Source organism: Cervus canadensis, chromosome 10, assembly GCF_019320065.1.
Source record: "Cervus canadensis isolate Bull #8, Minnesota chromosome 10, ASM1932006v1, whole genome shotgun sequence".
Taxonomy (NCBI): Eukaryota; Metazoa; Chordata; class Mammalia; order Artiodactyla; family Cervidae; genus Cervus; species Cervus canadensis.
This window is the reverse complement of record NC_057395.1, coordinates 28270341-28290101: the sequence shown is the minus strand read 5'-3', so window position 1 is coordinate 28290101 and position 19761 is coordinate 28270341. Positions and strand designations below refer to the sequence as shown.

Genomic DNA, 19761 nt, shown 5'->3' with positions numbered 1-19761 from the left:
GACAAAGGAGGCAAGGATATACAATGGAAAAAAGACAACCTCTTTAACAAGTGGTGCTGGGAAAACTGGTCAACCACTTGTAAAAGAATGAAACTAGAACACTTTCTAACACCAGACACAAAAATAAACTCAAAATGGATTAAAGATCTAAATGTAAGACCAGAAACTATAAAACTCCTAGAGGAGAACATAGGCAAAACACTCTCCGACATAAATCACAGCAAGATCCTCTATGACCCACCTCCCAGAATATTGGAAATAAAAGCAAAACTAAACAAATGGGACCTAATGAACTTAAAAGCTTTTTGCACTACAAAGCGAAACGTATAAGCTAGGTGAAAGACAGCCCTCAGATTGGGGAGAAAATAATAGCAAATGAAGAAACAGAACAAAGGATTAATCTGCAGAGAATATACATGAGCAACTCCTGAGCTCAAATTCCAGAAAAATAAATGACCAATCAAAAAATGGGCCAAAGATTTAAGCAAACATTTCTCCAAAGAAGACATACAGATGGCTAACAAACACATGAAAAGATGCTCAACATCACTCATTATCAGAGAAATGCAAATCAAAACCACAATGAGGTACCATTACACGCCAGTCAGGATGGCTGCTATCCCAAAGTCTACAAGCAATAAATGCCGGAGAGGGTGTGGAGAAAAGGGAAACCTCTTACACTGTTGGTGGGAATGCAAACTAGTACAGCCGCTATGGAGAACAGTGTGGAGATTTCTTAAAAAACTTGAAATAGAACTGCCATATGACCCAGCAATACCACTTCTGGGCATACACACTGAGGAAACCAGATCTGAAAGAGACACGTGCACCCCAATGTTCATCGCAGCACTGTTTATAATAGCCAGGACATGGAAGAAACCTAGATGCCCATCAGCAGATGAATGGATAAGGAAGCTGTGGTACATATACACCATGGAATATTACTCATCCATTAAAAAGAATTTCATTTTGAACCAGTTCTAATGAGATGGATGAAACACTGGAGCCCATTAATACAGAGTGAAGTAAGCCAGAAAGATGAAGACCAATACAGTATACTAATGCATATATATGGAATTTAGAAAGATGGTAATGATAAGCCTATATGCAAAACAGGAAAAGAGACACAGATGTACAGAACAGACTTTTGGACTCTGTGGGAGAAGGAGAGGGTGGGATATTTCAAAAGAACATCATGTATATCATCTATGGTGAAACAGATCACCAGCCCAGGTGGGATGCATGAGACAAGTGCTCGGGCCTGGAGCACTGGGAAGACCCAAAGGAATCGGGTGGAGAGGGAGGTGGGAGGGGGGATCAGGATGGGGAATACATGTAACTCCATGGCTGATTCATGTCAATGTATGACAAAACCCACTGCAATGTTGTAAAGTAATTAGCCTCCAACTAATAAAAATAAAAATTAAAAAAAAAAATAAAATAAAATAAAAATTATTTTTACATGGCACAACTAAATATATAAATGAAACATTTAGCCTTCCTTTTCCAAGTGTTTCTTTTAATGTTGTCTTCTGTTTTTCTCTAAATCCTATCCACTTTGAAAATTTACAAGGTAAACTTACTCCATTTTATTCTAATAATATGGTGGACTGCACAGAAGTTATCATTAGGTCAAACAACTAAATAATGCTCGAAAACAGCTCAAATTCCAGCATCCCAGGGTTTGGCTGCAGACAGAAACCTTGATATTCTGAAGGCTTATTTGTCTTTTCTTTGATTTGAATAAAGATAGGTGTGAGATTTACAGTGGTGAAAACAATGAAAAGGATACTTGTGGTAGAATTTTAAAGGCAGGATTGACTTTGTGAGACCACGTGGTCTTAGGGATATATTTTTGAGTGTGTGGATGTGGCCAGGAAGGGGGTGGTTAGTGAGTTGCAGGAATTCTGTTTGTTGTAAAATCAGTGTACTCATCTGAGAAGCATGGAGAAGATGGATGTTGCCGGGAGTTCACAACTGGGAGTTCACAACTAGGACTCTGCGGGCCGGGAATGCCTGCCCCCTTCTCAGCTCCAGGGAGCAGTAAGGAAGGAATGGGTAGAGCTGGGCCGTAGGACACGCCATGGACAGGCCCACGGAGAAGCTGGCTCCACTCCTGCTGACTCACCATGAGCAGAATCTGGATCCCAGGTCTCCTGGTTCTCCTAACCACTGTTCTCTAAATTACATCCTTCGTTGGAGACTTTCTTTTGCTTTATTACTTACTAGAGGCATAGATGTTGGCTTTGACTACTGTGGGGAATGGGTCTCAGTGAGCTGAAACAGGAAAACTCACAAACCTTCTTATTCCTCCATACTTAAACCTCAGGAGAAGGCTCTCTGCTCACCACAGTTACTGCAGACATAGGAGTGGAATGGTGGTGTAACAGGCTGGAATTTGCAGTCCATATGGGTTAGCAGCTTGTTTTTAAACTATGATAGTCATTTTAGTACAAGTAAAAGAGCTGCCAAAATCTTTTGACAACAGAGTTAATCTATAGGCGATCTACTGAAGCAACAAAACCTTTTTTCACCCATCTTAATTTTTCACCCTTTAAAACCCAACAGTTCCACGGGGGAGCTGAAACTCCTTAGAAGCTATGCCCACTATAGATATCTTAATTACTCCTGCTCCATGTCCTTTAGGCACTGCCCCAAGACCCCATCCCCAAATTTCTTCACTTCTAAAAAGAAAAATGGCACTGTAAGGATAAAATAAAGGAACAAAACTAATTTATCCTTTCTCTCAGCCCTTCAGCATCATAACTACTCCTCAAAGAAATAAAACATTGTTCAGAAGTAGTATGTAGATAAACAAGGAAAATAATCTCTACTTCACTCATTCAAGAAACTATCAAGAAGACCTTCAAAAAGTATGAGTGTATCATATATAGAATCTAAACACAACACAACAAAACAAAACCACATTGAACACATAGAAACAGTACAATGGTGATTGACATGGGCTGAAATTGTTAGGGATAACTTGGAGAGTTATCAAAGGACAGACTGGTCAAAGGCTACAGATGTTGTTAAAAGATGGATACATTCTGAGGATATAATGTACAGCACAGTAACTATACTTGAAATATGCTAAGAGAATGGATTTTAAGCATTCTTACACATACACACTCACCCCCCTCCCCAGGAAACTATGTGAGTTGGTGAATATGTTAATTAACTTGACTGGGGGAATCATTTCACAATGTATCATATGTCAAGTCATTATGTTTAAATATATTACAAGTTCACTGATTATGATTCAATAAAGTACAGTATAAAATTTAAAAACTAAAAAAATAAATAAATAAAGCAACATAAAACACAAACAACCCTCCACCCCCCAAAAAACAGTATGTGTGAGTTTCTCATGATATAGCTCAAGCCTGTCAATGCAGTCAAGCTTTCATTTCTTTGATTGAAAATTAAAAATACATTTTAAAAATGGTAACAAATGATGCAGCAGGATTAAGGCATATGGTACATTAGAATAAAAAATGATGCATGTAAATGAACCTAAATCATGAACATTAATCTAAGTCAGATGGAAAGGAAGTCTAATCTATTTTCCCCAGTACTCATTAAAGGGTGCTCATACCACATTTCACCTGTCACAATATAGCCTAATCTTCTAGGAGAATTAAGTATTTAAATCCTGAGAAACAATTGCTATTCTAGAATTTCCCTATATAACTCAGTAGGTGTTACTGTATTCTCCTCAGTTCCTTCTAAACATTGGCGTACAACTAATTGAATTACTGAACACACTGTCTGCCTTTGTGTTTAAAATATACCAGGCAAGAGGAGAATTAGGTTTCTTCCCAGTAGTTTTCTATACCTGATTCCTCCTCTGAAACACTTGTGGTAGGAAAATCACCTACATGGGCAGTTCTGGAGTGAGCAAAAAGTAGGAAGGACCCATTCCTTAAATTTACGACTCATATTTCTAACTAGAGTTCTACCTCAGTGGAAAAACTAGTATCACACTCAAATGATTCTTTAATTTGTATTAAAAAAAAAAACAGTTTCAGACAGGTAAAACTGATCCAAGTTTTTTGGTTATTTTTTGGTTATTTTTTTTTTTTTTTTTGAAATTGACTCCTGACACTAATATAAGTATACACAACTTCTTGACACAGATTTCTCACAACAACTTCAAGGTAAAGCCTATCTCCATCCTTAGCCTGCACAGAATTATTTCTGTTTAGGAAATGGGGAATAATTTAGCTTTCAGTACATGCTTCTTTCTGGCAGACTGAAGATACATTAATTTATTCTTGAATAACAGCTTGGATATAAAAAATCTAATGGTAAACATGCTACTTATAGAAATATATAAAGGGAACTGCAAAGAGGCACACATTAGCAAACATTAAGAGGGGTTAAATATGGACTATCTAATGATACATGCCAAAAGAGAAATAAATGCAACCACTGTAAGGCAGTGTGAAAAAATACAGCAATCACATGTCTCTTGAGTTTTCAAGATAGTCTTAATTTAAAATATTTGTTCCTGTTGTTAAATCACGTGTCTTGAGTTTTCTTCAGAGAATTGTGTCACTGTAAGAAAACTGTAAGTTTGAAACTAAGGTGTTTCAGTAGTTCAGTAAATTACTCACTAGGACAAAAATAATCACTAAAAGATTAAAATATTATCACCAAACATTTAACTTCCTCTTACCTCTTGATCTCTATACCTTATCATTAGTCTTTTACTTTAAAGTATTTTGTACCCTAAAGAAGGTCACATTTGTGATCTCTATGTAGAAATAAATATGAATACAGAACTGACAGTAACCTGTAGTTCATTTTACATAAATTTTCTTTATATATAAGAATTTTCTATGATAAGCAAGATCCACTAAATACCTATAATGTCTCTAGTACTGAAGACCTTATGGTAGATATAAAATATATAAGAGACTTATTCCTCTCATTAGGTAGTTAACTATTGGGTTATAAAGATAAGTGAGAATCAAAAGCAAAATTAGGTGGTAAAGTCCCTTGGTACAGTGGTAGTTCAATGAAGGAAGACAATCATTTGGACTAGAACCTAGGAATCTTTATAAAAGAGAAGTTCTTTGAGGCATGGGTAATATTTAGAATATTATAAAGAGGTATAAAGAACATTTCCTTTGATAGGAGGAGTGGTGGAGGTGTGTAGGAACTGTGTGAAACACGAAGGAAATGCCTAACTGGAAAAGAGGATAGTGTTAAAATACATTGTAAATAATGCTGGATTAACAATGCTGCTTAAGTTTACTATGAGTCTTGAAAATCTGTTAAAGGAATTTGGAGAATCAGAAAGTGATGTGATAAATCAGTAAGTTCAATCTAGGTTGCTTTTAGAAGACACACATACCCATACCCGCCCCACACACACAACCCAAATTCAGGGATTTTGGAGTTGGCATCATTAGAATGGAGAAAGACATACAGCAGTACTTCTCAAAGTGTGGTCTCACACCAAAAGCAGAAGCATCACCTGGGAACCTGTCACAGAGCAAATTCTTGGGCTTCATTCTGCTTTGTCATTGCCAGCCTAATGACACCTCATTTTGTATTTTGAATGTCGTATTCTTTGTAAAACATAAGAGAAATGTAACGTGCTTTTCTTCATAGTAACACTGGGAAATGATTTTTCCTAGTTTGGTCAACCTGGATTGAAGAATGTAAACTAATGTTACAGGTTTCTATTACGTAGAAATTTTATATCTACACAATTTGTTTAATTTTCACATTCAGATGAAAGTCAGAATCAGAACTGCTTGCTACCATGGTTCCACGCTTTATCTTCTAATACTGATATTGATATCTACTGATATGGAACTACAGATATTTTCATTGCTATTGATCAAAATAATGATGACAGACTTTATATATTATTATAGTGCTATAACCATTCCCTTTATGTACCCACATTGCTTTATTACTACAGATATCAGGCTTATATGAGTCCTAAAATACCCTCTCCAGAAAAATATTATTCTATTCAAATTGTAAACAATGTACACATTTTATGAGCTTCTAGCAAAATACTAAATGTGAACATTCCACAAACAACTGCCAATATGGGGGAGATAGATAATGGGAATTAAATTCATGTTTTTATTTTTGACATCTGCCAAAGAAAGTTAAGATTTGTCCCTGGTTGACTGAGGGGAATGACAACAAAATAATAAAATGTTTTTGTATCTTTGCAGGCTTAGTTTAAAAATAGCCCAATATTAACAACAGAAAAATTCCTATGGAATGTTCTCTTTCTCATTTTTCAAAAAACTGAGGTACCAGAAAAATAATCTCATCATGGCCCAAGTCATCATGGGCTTCTTCTATGATCTGCAGTTTCTCAGTCACATAACTTACTCCCCACAAGTAGCAAGGTTCTGTGCTTGTGTAATACCAGAACTCCAGAGAATTCCCAATAAATTATCTTTAGAGGAAAGATAAATTAGAAATGTTGCCCAGAGCACTCTATAGAGACCAAGTCTGATATATCATAGGACCCAAACTATATTAAAAATACCAGCACATTTCCTTTTTTCTCCGCAAATAAAGAAATAAGTCAAAAGATTCGATACTGTTAGCCCAATGGCGACACGTTGCTAGGATGGAAAGCAGAAAGTCTCTGTATAAAGAAGCTGCCTTTACTTACTGTGTTTCTCCTTCTTGCACAAAGAAGGACATTTTCTGAACAAAGCTGCACACCTCTGAAAAATAATGGAGACTCCCAGCAAAAGTTTGCATTCCACATATCATTATTGTCCTTTTTATAATATTGTTTCACCAAAACCAAATATGTAAAATTCTTTTAGAGTTTGTGAAAGGGTTTGGCAAGGCTTCTAAGGAAGTCCATTGTAATGCTAGTGGGCAAACGACAAGACAACTGCACAAAATGAGTGACCACATACCGACTGCTGTCATGTAATCCCAGCGCTCAACGAGGCACATGTTGAAGATGAGGTGATCTGATGTTTGCCCTTGGCCAATGAGTGAAATCTGCCTCTCCAAATTCTGGCAAACAGATGATGTCCAGCCAACAAGAAACCAGAACACTACCAGGAGTATTACTGCCAGCATCCTCATGACACGTCCACCAGTCATGTATGGAATCCGCTGGGCTGTTCGTGAAAGAAACACCTTCAAAACCCTGGGAGAGCAAGACATCAAAATGTGAAGGCAAACCTAACACCCAGGAAGTAAAATTCTAAAATACCTGATTTTTCCTGGTGAAATCTAAATCTACCCAAACTTACTTAGGCAGAATTTTAACACTAAAAAAAAAAAAAAGAAGAAGTGTTGCTTATTACTTTTACTGAATTTCATTCTATTTTATCTTCCAATAGCAGAACAAATATCCTGTGTTAGAGGTCAGTGAGTCAACAGATCTGTGTAGGATGGAATTCTTTTGAGTATGTCTTAATATTTCAAGGAAAATTCTCAGGACCTTAGAAAGATTCATTGGCAAACACTGCTCAAACCGGGTTTCTAAGGGCTCAAAAAATAATCCTGAAAGTTAGTAGTTGGGTTTTACATTATACTAAGTCAAAAACTTCCTTAAATGAATTATTCTTTATAGTAGAATGTTATAAAAGGTATTTTTTGAAAATCATTTTATGTGGCCTCCCTTTGTCATCATTGTATCACATAATGAAAAATAATTATGAGTACAAAAAAAAATAAGGAATATTTAAATACCCCTCAATAAGACTACTGCATTAAAGAAGACTGGGATATGACTTACAAGAACTACATTTGTTTTTTTGGTGTATATATGACTCAAATGTATAGCCAGGGTTGAGAACTACTGGATTACATGGTATCTAAGAACTGTTTCATCTCTGAAAATGATGTGAAGACAAAATTCAACCTTACTCCTGGGATCTTTCCAGCTATCCTTTCTTTAATATCATCTCCAGAATATTCTTAGCTGATTTTAACTCCCCACTCTCATTCTGATATTTTAGGTCACAAAGTTATGACTTACTACCATAATGGTTTATGGTACTATAAGGGTATCCATAATCAATATCTAAATGAATTCATCTTTTCGATTTTTCTGTTTCCTCCTCCATCTCATTCTTTCAACTTATTAAATGAAATGTTCCTATGAATTATTTATAAAAATCATTATAAATCCAGAAATGAAACTTAGCCACCTGAAATAATCTAGATTTTTTTACTATCTTTTCTCTCAATGCAGGGCTTTGATAGCTCTTCCAGAATTAATATCCAGTAAAGAAAGTTATTTTCTAGCAGGTTCATATTTATCCTCCCCCTGTCTATATTTCTGGGCTTCTCTGGTGGCTTAGACAGTAAAGAGTCTGTCTGCAATGCAGAAGACCTGGGTTTGATCCCTGGGTTGTCGGGAAGGTCCCCTGGTGAAGGAAATGGCAACCCACTCCAGTATTCTTGCCTGGGGAATCCATGGACAGAGGAGCCTGGTGGGCTATAGCACAGGGGATCACAAAGAGTCAGACACGACTGAGCGACTTTCACTTTAACCCATATCTTTAACCCCACTGTCCTGCAGCTAACACACAGTGTGAATTTATTTAATTCTGAATAAAATACTTATCCTCAATTTTAATGTGGAACAACACCAGGAAGGTTCTAGTATAAAATAAGAATGCAAAAGATCACTTTAATTACTCGTTTAACTACAGACAGTCCCCAATTTAAAACAGTTCAACTTCGTGATATTTTGATTTTACGATGGCACAAAGTGATAAGCATTCAGCAGAAACTGTACTTTGAATCTGAATTTCGATCTTTTACTGGCCTAATGGTATGTGGTACAATACTCTCTCCTGATGCCTTAGCTTCCAGGCAGCCACAGGATCACAAGGTTAAACAACTGATCCACTTACAACCATTCTGTACTCATTCAATCATTTTGTTTTTCACTTTCAGTACAGTATTCAAAAAATTATATGAGATATTCAACATTTTATTGGGAAATAGACCTTGTGTTAGATGATGTGGTCAAAGTGGAGGCTGCTATAAGTGCTCTGAGCACAGTTAAGGTAGTCTGGGCTAAACTATGATGTTAGGTATATTAGATGCATTCTCGGCTTAATGATAGTCTCAATCTACAATGGATTTATCTGGATATAATTCTACTGAAAATCAAGGAAGATCTGTAGTTCACCAGATTAGCAGTTATTCTCCATTCCCTGGGTGAAACACACTAGCACTGGTAGCAAACGCATGCCTCCCTCTAGTAGGCCTCAAACACTTCTGCTCCAGGTAATTGAATTGCTGCCTGTTAAGAATCAGTTGTACTTGTTCCCAAATTATACCCACTGTTATCATCTTTTTTTCTTGAAATATAGTTGATTTGTGATATTAGTCTCAGGTGTGAAACTAGCAGTTTCACAGTGATTCGGTATTTTATAGATTTTACTCCATTTAAAGTTAGATAAAGAGGAGAGGTGGTAGTTAGTCTTATCTTTGATGGATATCAATTGACAGAAGTGGAGGAAAGTAGAAAAGATATACGGGGATATTCTAACTGAAGGGAAAAACATAGCAAAGTCCAAACCAGAGAAATGTTGTCTTTGAGGGACAGTGGATGGAAATGTTTGGCAAGAGGGGAAGTTTTCTTTAACCCAGAGGAACTCCTAGGGATTTTTCAAGTTACTTTGAGGGGTTTTCACCGGGTTGAGAACCACTGCTTCAGAGAAAAATAGTTGATTTATACTTTCTTTCTATGGCCAAGATGTGGAAAGTCATTAACTTTTCTGTTACTTGAAGATTTTCATATAGAAACTCTAAACCTCAAAGAGAGCAAATAGTCAATTTTTTAAATAATTATCTTTAAAATATACTACTTTTTGACCAGATGAGCTTGTTATTTGCAGGGGAAATCTATATGATCCCAGTAATCTTTTAGTCAAGAAACCAGTTTCCAAATTATCAGACATTTTCATTTTTTCCATGGGTATTTATCATAGAGTCTGAGAATTCAAGATTGTCAGGTCCCCAAATCTCATTTCCAGAGAGGGAAAAATCAAAGCCAAGCCCTCGTGAGCCTCCTGTTATCGATTTTACTGACTTTCAAACACTAGAAAATACAGTAACACAACTCTGCACTGCAGTCTAAGCATTTCAGGATATTGGTTTTTGTAAAATGGAATAAGATGCATTTTTATAGGATTGCCTTAAAATGAGAAAATTCTGCTACATCTTTTAAAAAATGAGCTCTTGTTAGTCTATGTGGGATCACTGCCTAGAAACCAAGTTCTAAAAGTGAAATCCTTAGACATGCACTTATATGAAATACAGCTATAGAAAAAGTGCAACCATTAAACTTATACAGATTACTTTTCCTACTATTTTTTCATAGATAAATCTTTAAGCTATCATCTGTTGAGAAGGCTTCACTATTCTCAATGAACACGGTAATATATATGAGGACTACAAAAAATCTCCAGAATTTAATACAAAAAGGCATATTTAAAGTATATATTCAGTTTTCATTAATAGGAGATAAATTCAAAGAAATCATGTTGAAATGATAAAAAAACAATGGCAATCCAGGAATTGGCTGTCACTATATGCCTACCTCTACGTTTTCACTTTCCACACACTTCATGTTTGAGCTCACAAAACTACTGTAAGGGCTTATACTTAGGTTATATGATTATCTTCTTCAAATATCTAATTGCTAGTTTGGTTTTTTTTTAGATTTTTTTTTTTTTGATGTGGAAAATTTTTGAAGTCTTTATTGAATTTGTCACAATATTGCTTCTCTGGTTTTTTGGCAGCAAGGTACATGGGATCTTAGCTCCCCCACCAGGGATTGAACCCTTCACTCCCTGCATTGGAAGGTGGAATCTTATCCAATGGACCATGAGGGAAGTCCCTCTAGTTGATATGTTACTCCTTATTTAACTTGATCTCTCTTCAGCTTTTGCCTTGGCGGAAGCACTTAGCTTCCATTATGTCATAGTCTCTTGGTTTTCATCCTACTCCTCTGTCAGCAATTTTTTAGTTTCCAGCACAGAGTCCTCTGCCTCAGCCTTCCTTTTAAATAAGACTGCTCCTCAAGGATCTCCTAAATGTTGTCACCTTCTATTTTTGCTCTACATGTTATACCTGGGAAATTCCAACCACGACTCTGCTTCAGTTATGTACCTGTTGGGGAGTCCCAAATCTGTAACTTTGGTTTATTTAGATCACTCTCCTGAGCTTAAGATCTGTAGACTCAGTGATCCACTGGACATCAACAGGTCCCAAAATAAAATCATTACTCTCTCAATTTCTGTCTCCTCTAACCCACTGCTCATGTATTACCTGTCTGAATGACAAGTACCAGTTAATTATTCAAAGCAGAAACCTAGGAAGGAACTTTTACTTCTCCCTCTTCTATGTTCCAAAACACCAAATGCATAATTAAGAATTTCTGGGCACTTCCCTAGAGGTCCAGTGATTAAGGATCTGCCAGGCAATGCAGGAGACTTAGGTTCAATCTCTGGCCAGGCAACTAAACCCGCCTGCCTCAACTACGGAACCAGGGCGCCACAACTAGAGAGAAGCCTAGTTGTGCACAACTAGTATAGAGCAACGAAGAGGCCATGTGCCACAACTAAGACCTGCCACAGCCATAAAAAAATATTTTTAAAGGAATTTAATTGCTACCTCTTATATACTGAGAACATCTTTCTCATCTTTCTATTTTTCTCCATTTTCACTGCCACTGTACAGCTCGTGGTCATCAACCTATTTCCTACAGTAGCTTCCTAACCAGTATCCTTACTGTTCTCTCCCACCATCAGGCCACACTGTACGTTAAAGCCACCGCGACGTTCCTCACTGCACTTCTGATCCTGTTTCTCTCCTGTTTACGGTCCTGTGCTTCTCCACCCAAATTCAGCTACCTTAGGATGGTAAAAGGCCTTTAAAAATTGGTCCCTCCTTGCTTCAGCCGGCTCATTGCTCACCATTCTTGCCTTCCTACAATCCTGCAGGTCTCTCTGAACAACATGCGGTGTCCTCTATCTGAACCTTTGCCTTCTTTTTCCTGTACTGCCCCTCCCCCTCCCCTCATTAATACAAACACCTAATTTAGCCAATTCGTACATAGTCCTTCAAGGTTCAATTGAGATGCCACTTGCTCTAGACCAGTGGTTCCCAAACCAGTAGCATTAACACCATCCCCAAACTTGTTAAAAATGCAAATTTTGGGGTCCCCTCCAGATCTACTATGTCAGAAACACTGGGGATTATGGCCCAGAAACCTGTATTTTAACAAACCCTTTCAACACTTTCAATAAATTCTGATGAAGGCTATAGTTTGAGAGCTGCTGCTCTAAATAATTTTTTCCCCAAAGGCTTAAGACTGGTGCGCCTGTCTTTCCAGTGGGCTGACTGCTCTAATCTATCAGATACAATTTTGAGTTTTCGTTACGCTGACAACAAAATTTAAAACCTCTAGCATCAGAAAGTTTTCTATTTTCAGAATATTTGTGTTTGTGATTCAACCACATCTTTTTTGTTTGCCACCAGGAAATGAATATGGACATAATCAAGCCATACAGGCTTCTACTAATTTAATTGGAATAATCCTGAAGTCTTGAAGTTCTCCATTAGATTTGAATTTCTATTAAGTTTAATGCTTTCTTAGAAACTCCAGAAAATAAATGCTTCTGCTGAAAGACAGGAGGTGATTATTTTCTTTTATAAACATAAAGCCACTCAATTCTTGGCAGAAGAGCCTTGATAGTAAACAACACAGAAAAGGCTGAAGTCACTACTCAGTTTGCGTTAAGTGGTCATAAGCCCTCATGTTTCTCAAGCTTTTCATCAACTTCTCAAAGCTTCATTTTCAGAAGTAACATAACACTACTTTTTAATCACTGGATATATTTAAAAGGATCAGTATCATGTAGGCAAAAATAGATTTTAACATTTATGAGACATGAAGTTAAGTAAGACTGTGGTGACTATTTTAAGTTATTGCTATTATAAGAAGGAAACCCATAACTCAGCTTCCCCAACATAGGTAATTTTATCAATTCCTATTTGCTTTAGCTCTCGTATCTCATAGTAACCTTCCTTTCTTTTGACCTGATTGTAAGTATACAGGATAAGGGAGAATAATGAAAAAATAAAGGGAGAAGAAAGAGTTATATGACTGTTGCAAGTCAAATATTTGATAGAGCTAGAAGGAATCTGCAGATTATTTCTTCTGCTCTTAGGAAAAAGGCAAGAATGTCTGTTTTTACCACTTCTATTCATCATTGTACCAGAAGTTCTAGTATGAGTAATTTGTCAAGAAAAAAAGAAATAAAATGAATCCATATTGGAATGGGAGAAGTAAAGCTGTATCTATTAGTAGATGACACAATCTTATATATAGAAAACTCTAAAGAACACACATACACACAATCTGAGCTAAACACCAAATTCAGCAAAGTTGTAAGATGTAAGTTCAACATTTAAAAATCAGTTTTATTCTTATGTATTAGCAATGAGCAACTTGAAAATGAAATTGACTGAAGAGTTTCATTTACTATAGCATCAAAAAACACCTAGGAATAAATTTAACCAAGAAAGTAAAAGATGTAATCTATACAACATCACTGAAAGAAATTTTAAAAGATCTAAAGAAACAGAAAGTGTGTTCATGGACTGGAAGATCTAATACTGCTAAAATGGCAATATTCCCTAAACTGATCTACAAGTTCAAGTCAATTTAACAAAACAGTGTGATACAAGCATAATGATAGACATATAGAACAACAGAATAAAACTGATCATCCAGAAATAAATCTCTACATCTCCAGTCAATTGGTTTTTTGACAACAGTGCCAATATCATTCAATAAGGAAAAAAATAATCTTTAAAAACAAAAATATAAAAAAGGGAGCTCCCTGGCTGTCCAGAGGTTAGGACTTGGTGCTTTTACTGCCATGATCCTGGGTTCAATCCCTGGATTGAGCTAGATCCCACAAGCTGCTCAGTGCCACCAAAAAAAAAAAAGAAATCTTTTTAACAAATGATCCTAAGGACAAGTACATATCCAAGTGCAAAAGAATGAATTTAGACCTCTATCTCGCATAATATACAAAAATTAATTCCAAGTGAATCAAAGACTCAAATGTAAGAACTAAAACTATAAAATGCTTAGAAGGAACCAGAGGTATAGAGCTTTCTGATCTGAGATTAGGCAATGGTTTCTTAAAATCATACCACGGCATATGTACAAAAGAAAAAATAGATAAACTGAGCTTCATAGAAATTAAAAAAAAAAAAAAATCCATGCACCAAAGCACACTATCAAGAAAGCAAAAAAAAAAAAAAAAAAATCCACAGATTTGGAGAAAATATTATCAAATAATTTATCTGGTAAGGGCCTCAGATCTAGAATTTATAAAAACTCATACAACACCAAAACGCAAAAAACCCAATTAAAAAATGGACATATTTCTAAAGAGATAAATAAATGGCCAATAAACACCTAAAAATAAACTCAACATCATCAGTCACTGGGGAAATGTATAAAAAGATTTTCTTCCTTTTGCGCTTTAAAAAATTTAAAGTATCTTTTTATATTTTATGTTTCCTTGTAAGAATACCTAAAATAAATAAATATAAATATCTTCCAGCCACCTTTCAAAATTTACTAGGGGAAGAGACGGAGTGGGAGGTTGGGGTTTGCAGATATAAGCTATATATACGGAATGGATAAAACAACAAGGTCCTACTGTATAGAACAGAGAACTATAGTCAACATCCTGTGATAAACCATAATGGAAAAGAATATAAAAAATGCATAGATGTATAACTGAATCACTTTCCTGTACAGCAGAAATGAAAACAACACTCTAAATCAACTACACTTCAGTAAAAATGTTTAATAGGAAACAAAAGTAGCTATCTATCTATCTATCTATCCTTTCCCACAAAGTGTAAATATTTGGTGCTAATGAGCACAGTAGAGAAAACTGCTATGAATTGCACTGATCCAGAATGGGTAGTCCTGAATAATGCATGAAATGAAAATCTCCATGTAAGAGCCAGAAGAAGGTCTTCTTGCAGCTTGCTTAAATGTTCATTTTAAATATACTGCAAACAAAAAAAGTTTTGTTTTTTCTTGATTAGCCTTAGAAAAGGAAAAGGCAATTTGTTTTCAGAAACCATACTGTAGGGAATAGGAAAATGTTCTTCTGGCATTAAGTTTCTTAATCTCTCTCCATTCCCTTTCATTTAAAATAGTTCCTCATTTTGCCTCTTGAAAATATACTTGGCTTTCCTGAGCCTAGAGATACTGCCTTTCTAGGTTTCCTAAAACCAACCAACCAGCAAACCTAGCTTAGCAAGTATTCTGTGAGAGGTTCTTTTAGATCTGTTTTACATCATTAATGTACTAAGTCAAACAAATCTACGGTTACTGAAGGAAACTCCTTTTCATAAATGAACCTTCTCATTTTTGTCTACTTCAGTTCTGTGTTTCCTTATGATCCCTACTGAACCAGATAAAATCTGTCCCTTTCTCCTTTCTTTTTCTGAAGAAAAACAGTTTCAGGTTCAAATAAAGTGCATTGCATGAACAGCCTGCCAGTGAGGTGGGGTGGTGGGACTGTCTGTCCTGGGCACAGGTAACAATTTCTGTATAGACTTTTAGGCAATAATAATAAGTCAAAGCTGTTCTGCTTTTTATCACCACCTTATGCCGGTGATTCTAAACAACGTCAGTGATAAAACAACTCCTCCCTGAAGGAGTGGACCACTTTCACCTCCCTCCTCTAACTTGTTCCACTGCACTGTTAAGAGATAAAAGACTTGTGACTTTCCTTTGCATTGGCATGGTATCCTTTGTCTGTATGACTCTCAAATGTGGGGAGAGACCCCTAAAGCAAAAGGTGGGAAATGTAATAAAAGTGATGAGACCCTTAAGTTCCAGGATAATAGTATCATTTCTAGTGACAGATGAGATTCTATTCCTTTTTCATATTTTCTTCAAGTTTTCAGAGCTACTGGAATTCTGTAAACACTACAACTGATCAGTGAGAGATCAGGATACAGAAAAAGAAATGTTCAACAATTTTACTAAGCCCTGAGGGAAATGGCTGAAATAAAACAAGAACTCGGGTCTTTTCTGTTTATCCTATTCTCAAGGGACTAGAATAATCATTTTATTTATCAGTACTGATAATTGCCTTGGAATTTTCAGCCTTAGAGAGGTGAGATTTACTTTTCAAAAATTTGAAATAAAAAATGAAGTTCTTATGAAAATGAGAATATGGCATTCAAGGGATGTTATCCCTTAGCTCAGGCTACCTTGATCCCTCAAGCCACCTTGGGTTGGGTCTGCCCAAACCTGGATCCTCAGCTTTCTCTTCAGTCTGTGGCCCTCCCCATATCATTCCAATGAATTCCCTTTTTGCTTAATTTAGCTATAGTCAGTGTCTGTAGTTTTTAACCCAAACACCCTACATGACATATTTACAGATATCTATCATGTTTAAGATGTACAACAACTCTACAGGTGGGGTGAGAAGTGATTCTCAGATGTTAAAGTCATTTATTCTTGGCTGTATAAATAATTAATGGCAGAACTGAAATTCAAATTTGGATTTGTAAAGATTTATGTCTTTGCTCTCGATCATGTTACTATTAATTTAAAATCTTTGAAGCCCTTTCTTGAGGACCATGTGTTGCTTGCCTATAAGAGACATCCCTGTAGCTCCATTCATTATAACCCATCCGCCCATTCATTCACTTAACAAGTGTGTGAATACACATAACATGGGCAAGATGCAGCACTAAGGATGGGGGACAGAAAGCTGGCTCAGTAGTCACTTCCCTCGGGTTGCTCTCATTCCTCTGGGATGCTGATTCTTCAGTTTACAGCCTTAAACAATATTGGAATCAGTTCCATTTAAACAATATGGAAAAAACAATATAATATAAACCCATATGGTTCAGACAGGATAAGACTAATTCAGCTCATTAAATTAGAAATAGTTTCCACTTGATTTAAGCCTTCAGTAGGTAATCCTTCACTGCAATGCCTTCTAGAGACACACAGATAGAAAACAGTTTGAATTATGGTCTTTAAAATAAACAAAAGAAGGATGAAGTGATCTAGTTTACCAAATACCAGTCATTTGCATACCACTCTCAAGATTCCTGCCTGTATCTGTGTACCAGCTAACATTTTCTTTAAATTTCTTCATTTAAAATATTTTAAAGAAAATTTTACATTGCCACTCTGAAGGAAGAACTGATAAATAATCCACACATAGAATGTAATGATGAAAATGAATACAGTGAAATAAAGGGAACAGCTTTCATCTAGATCGTATTGCAATGGGAGGCTCCAAGCCTGAAGTTTGACCTGCTCTTTGTTGTAAAGGAAAATTAGCAACTGCGGGGCAGGTGTTAAAGACCTATTATTTCCAAACTAATTTTACTCCTGGAAATAATCAGAAGGATAGAAAGAGAACCTGATGGAAGGAATTTTCTTGCTTTATGATTCCGTTATTTATTGGATTGGCAAAAAGTTTTGTAATATCTTATGGAAAAACTAGAATGAACTTTTTGGCCAACCCAATAATGCTGTGTTTTTGTCCCACAATCAGCCTTTTGCAGACCATGGTGTCACATGTTTCAGACACTTGAGGACATGGAACAAGTCAGGGGAATAGGAATGTGTTAGGTGTGGAGGGAACTGTGGGCAGCTGCTTCCAATTCTGCAGCTGACATTTTCATTCATTCATTTATCAACTACTAAACAGTAAGCACCCGCCATGTGTCTGTCACTGTGCTGAGAGCTGGGGATTCATGTAAGACCCTCACTTCAAGGAGAAGTTAGTTAGTTAAAAATCAAAAGAATAATTACATAAGCAACTGTGGCATATAACAGAGGACCCCTAAGACTCATAGGGAGAGAGGTCATTGTCAAGTCTCAAGAGGCCATCTATTCTTCTGTGAATTCCAGAAGTCTTACTGTCCATGACAGGCTGTCAATGTCAACAGGCTGTCAATTTCCTTTAGTGAGCACCGGTTGAAAAACAGTTATCATATAAGGAACAGAGATTAAAACGGACATGAGAGCAAAGTGTGCTGTGATGTGGAAATAATAGTCAGCATCAGGAAGAACATTAGAGACTCATCTGGTGGTGGTTTAGACGCTAAGTCTTGTCCGACTCTTGCGCCCCTGGGGACTGTAGCCTGCCAGGCTCCTCAGTCCATGGGATTCTCCAGGCGAGAATACTGGAGTGGGTTGCCATTTCCTCCTCCAAGAGACTCATCTAATCCTTTCTTTTTGTAGGAAATACAGGACTATAATTTCCTACATGCTAAACTGAGATTTAAACTGGACCTCCTGAAGTTACTATACGACATACGTAAGAAAGGAATCTTGAGAGTTAAGGATATTTACATTTGTTCCAAAAAGATAATCTGGAGTATTCCTAGTTGTCAAAGTAAGTACAAAAAACAATAAGAGAAATGGAGTGAGATGAATTGGGAGAGTAGCACCGACATGAATCCACTACTAGTGAGAAGCTACAGGATAGCACCGGGAGCTCAGCTCGGGGCTCTGTGATGATCTTAGAGGGGAGGGGAGGTGGGAGCGGGGCTCAAGAGTGAGGGGAGGACATATGTATACCTACAGCTGATTCACGCTGATGTACAGTAGAAACTAACTCAACTTGTAAAGCAATTATACTCCAATTTTAAGTGGGATTCTTGCATAATAGGGCTTCCTGGTGGCTCAGACGGTCAAGTGTCTGTCTGCAATGCGGAAGACCCAGGTTTGATCCCTGGGTCAGGAAGATTCCCTGGAGGAGGAAATGGCAACCCACTCCAGTACTCTTGCCTGGAAAATCCCATGGACAGAGGAGCCTGGTAGGCTACAGTCTATGGGTTCGCAACTTTACCTTACCTTGCATAATAGACAGTATGCAATGACCACATTTTAATAAATGTTGAATGGGTGGCATTTGAAGACAAATATTTAAAGACATATTTATGTCATCTAAGATAAACTGTCACTAGGGCAATATCAAGATACATTTGTTGAAAAATACTTATGATCAAACTAGCATGAACATATGAATGGCCTACTGTGATATTTAAAGCAACTTTAAACCTGATCAGTGTAAAGGGTTTCTTCTACTGAACTACAGTGTTATCCTGCAGCAGAAATTTCTATTTTACCTCCTATGTTCTTTGGCACCACTAACAATTGGAAAGTGGAGGCAAGGGAAAGCCCTGGAATCATTTCCAGCTATCCCTACTCTTTGTGGACTGGTAATTTATTTTATTGCTTCTTTCTTCCTAATATTTATCATATTCACTGAAAAGATTTTTTTAAAGATTTTTTTGATATGGACCATTCTTAACATCTTTATTGAATTTGTTACAATATTGCTTCCGTTTTATGTCTTGGTTTTTTGGCCATAAAGCACTTGGGATCTTAGCTCCTCAACCAGGCATCAAACCTGTATCCCCTCTGCATTGGAAGGCGAAGTCTGGACTGCCAGGGAAGTCCCTACATTTTTAAAAGTAGGTGATTTTGAAACTAAATTATAAGGGAATTCACTGCTGACAATCACTGGAGAATATTGGATAAGGAAGGAAACCAAGAACACTATTTTTTGGAAATTCACCCAAGGAATATCAGCAGGATTGCCCTGGGGCTTGGAACTTGGGAATGGAGGACAGCAGCTTTTTGTCGGGTGAGTATATTGCTGAATTCTACCATATAGGATTCTTTGGCAGCTCTGGGCTTGATTATTTCAGCTG

The 19761-nt window shown here is 36.7% G+C and overlaps 1 protein-coding gene across 1 annotated transcript in view; it reads right to left on the bottom strand.

Moving 5' to 3' along the window:
* Positions 1 to 19761, bottom strand: part of GPR158 (G protein-coupled receptor 158) — a 286570-nt gene that overhangs the window by 17234 nt on the left and 249575 nt on the right. Inside the window, exon 7 of the mRNA XM_043480390.1 lies at positions 6912 to 7150. Within this exon, the coding sequence (XP_043336325.1) occupies positions 6912 to 7150 (239 nt within the window). The remainder of the gene's footprint in view (positions 1 to 6911; positions 7151 to 19761) is intronic.